Consider the following 1,332-nt stretch of genomic DNA (forward strand, 5'->3'; position numbering starts at 1 on the left):
CCTATGCAGAAAGCAAATGCTGATAAAGAGCATAAAATGCTCTCCTCTTCTCCACAGTCATGTGTGGGGAAAACAGCTCCAGCCTGACCCCGGGATTCTTTATCTTGAATGGGATTCCTGGGCTGGAAGCTGCACACACCTGGATCTCCCTGCCATTCTGCTTCATGTACGTCATCGCTGTCGTGGGGAACTGCGGGCTCATCTACCTAATCAGCCATGAGGATGCCCTGCACCGCCCCATGTACTACTTCCTGGCCCTGCTCGCCTTCACAGATGTCACCCTGTGCACCACCACTGTACCCAATATGCTGTGCATATTCTGGTTCAACCTCAAGGAGATTGACTTTGATGCCTGCCTGGCTCAGATGTTTTTCGTCCACATGCTGACTGGGATGGAGTCTGGGGTGCTCATGCTCATGGCCCTGGACCGCTATGTGGCCATCTGCTACCCCTTACGTTATTCCATCATCCTCACCAACCCTGTCATCGCCAAGACCGGTCTTGCCACCTTCCTGAGGGGTGTGCTGCTCATTATCCCATTCACTTTCCTCACCAAGCGTCTGCCCTATTGCCGGGGCAACTTCATTCCCCATACCTACTGTGATCATATGTCTGTGGCCAAGGTGTCCTGTGGCAATTTCAAGGTCAATGCTGTCTATGGTCTGATGGTTGCTCTCCTTATTGGTGTGTTTGACATCTGCTGTATTTCTGTGTCTTACACTATGATATTGAGAGCAGTAGTGAGCCTGTCATCTGCAGATGCTCGTCAAAAAGCCTTTAGCACCTGTACATCCCACATATGTGCCATTGTGATCACTTATGTTCCAGCTTTTTTCACTTTTTTTGCCCACCGTTTTGGAGGACACAATATCCCCCACCACATTCACATCATTGTAGCCAACCTTTACCTGCTCCTACCTCCTACAATGAATCCTATTGTTTATGGAGTCAAGACCAAGCAGATCCAAGAAGGTGTGTTCAAGTTTTTACTTGGAGACAAGGTTGTCTTTACTCAAGACAAATGAATTGGAAAATAGACATATTGTTTAGTGGGTGGGGGGGGGGATAAAAAAAGTGACTAAAATGGTATTAAACACATGAGTCCCTCTAATACGTAGATTCTCTGAAGGCTTTGCAAATATATACTATGAAACATTTCTCCTGTAAAGATCTGTCAAGGAAGAGAATGCAGAATAAAAAATTATATACACATTCTTTACAAGTTTTATGTTTTACATAGGGTTCACAGACTCATGTCTAGTGAGAACTAGCAGGTAGTAAGATGACTGATGCAGATCTGGTGTCAAAGTTCTATTGTGTGAGAGAAGCGGA

The 1,332-nt window shown here is 45.9% G+C and overlaps 1 protein-coding gene across 1 annotated transcript; it reads left to right on the plus strand.

The window, feature by feature from the left end:
* LOC101085313 (olfactory receptor 52N2) lies at positions 1–1,025 on the plus strand. The gene has a single exon (XM_003992909.6). The coding sequence runs from the start codon at positions 60–62 to the stop codon at positions 1,023–1,025; it is 966 nt and encodes a 321-aa protein (XP_003992958.4). The 5' UTR covers positions 1–59.
* Positions 1,026–1,332: the final 307 nt, after the last annotated feature.

The sequence above is a fragment of the Felis catus genome, chromosome D1 (assembly GCF_018350175.1).
Source record: "Felis catus isolate Fca126 chromosome D1, F.catus_Fca126_mat1.0, whole genome shotgun sequence".
In the NCBI taxonomy this organism is placed as follows: domain Eukaryota; kingdom Metazoa; phylum Chordata; class Mammalia; order Carnivora; family Felidae; genus Felis; species Felis catus.

Coding starts and splice junctions, on each gene's coding strand:
- LOC101085313 (XM_003992909.6), top strand. CDS start 60: ATGTGTGGGGAAAACAGCTCCAGCCTGACCCCGGGATTCTTTATCTTG.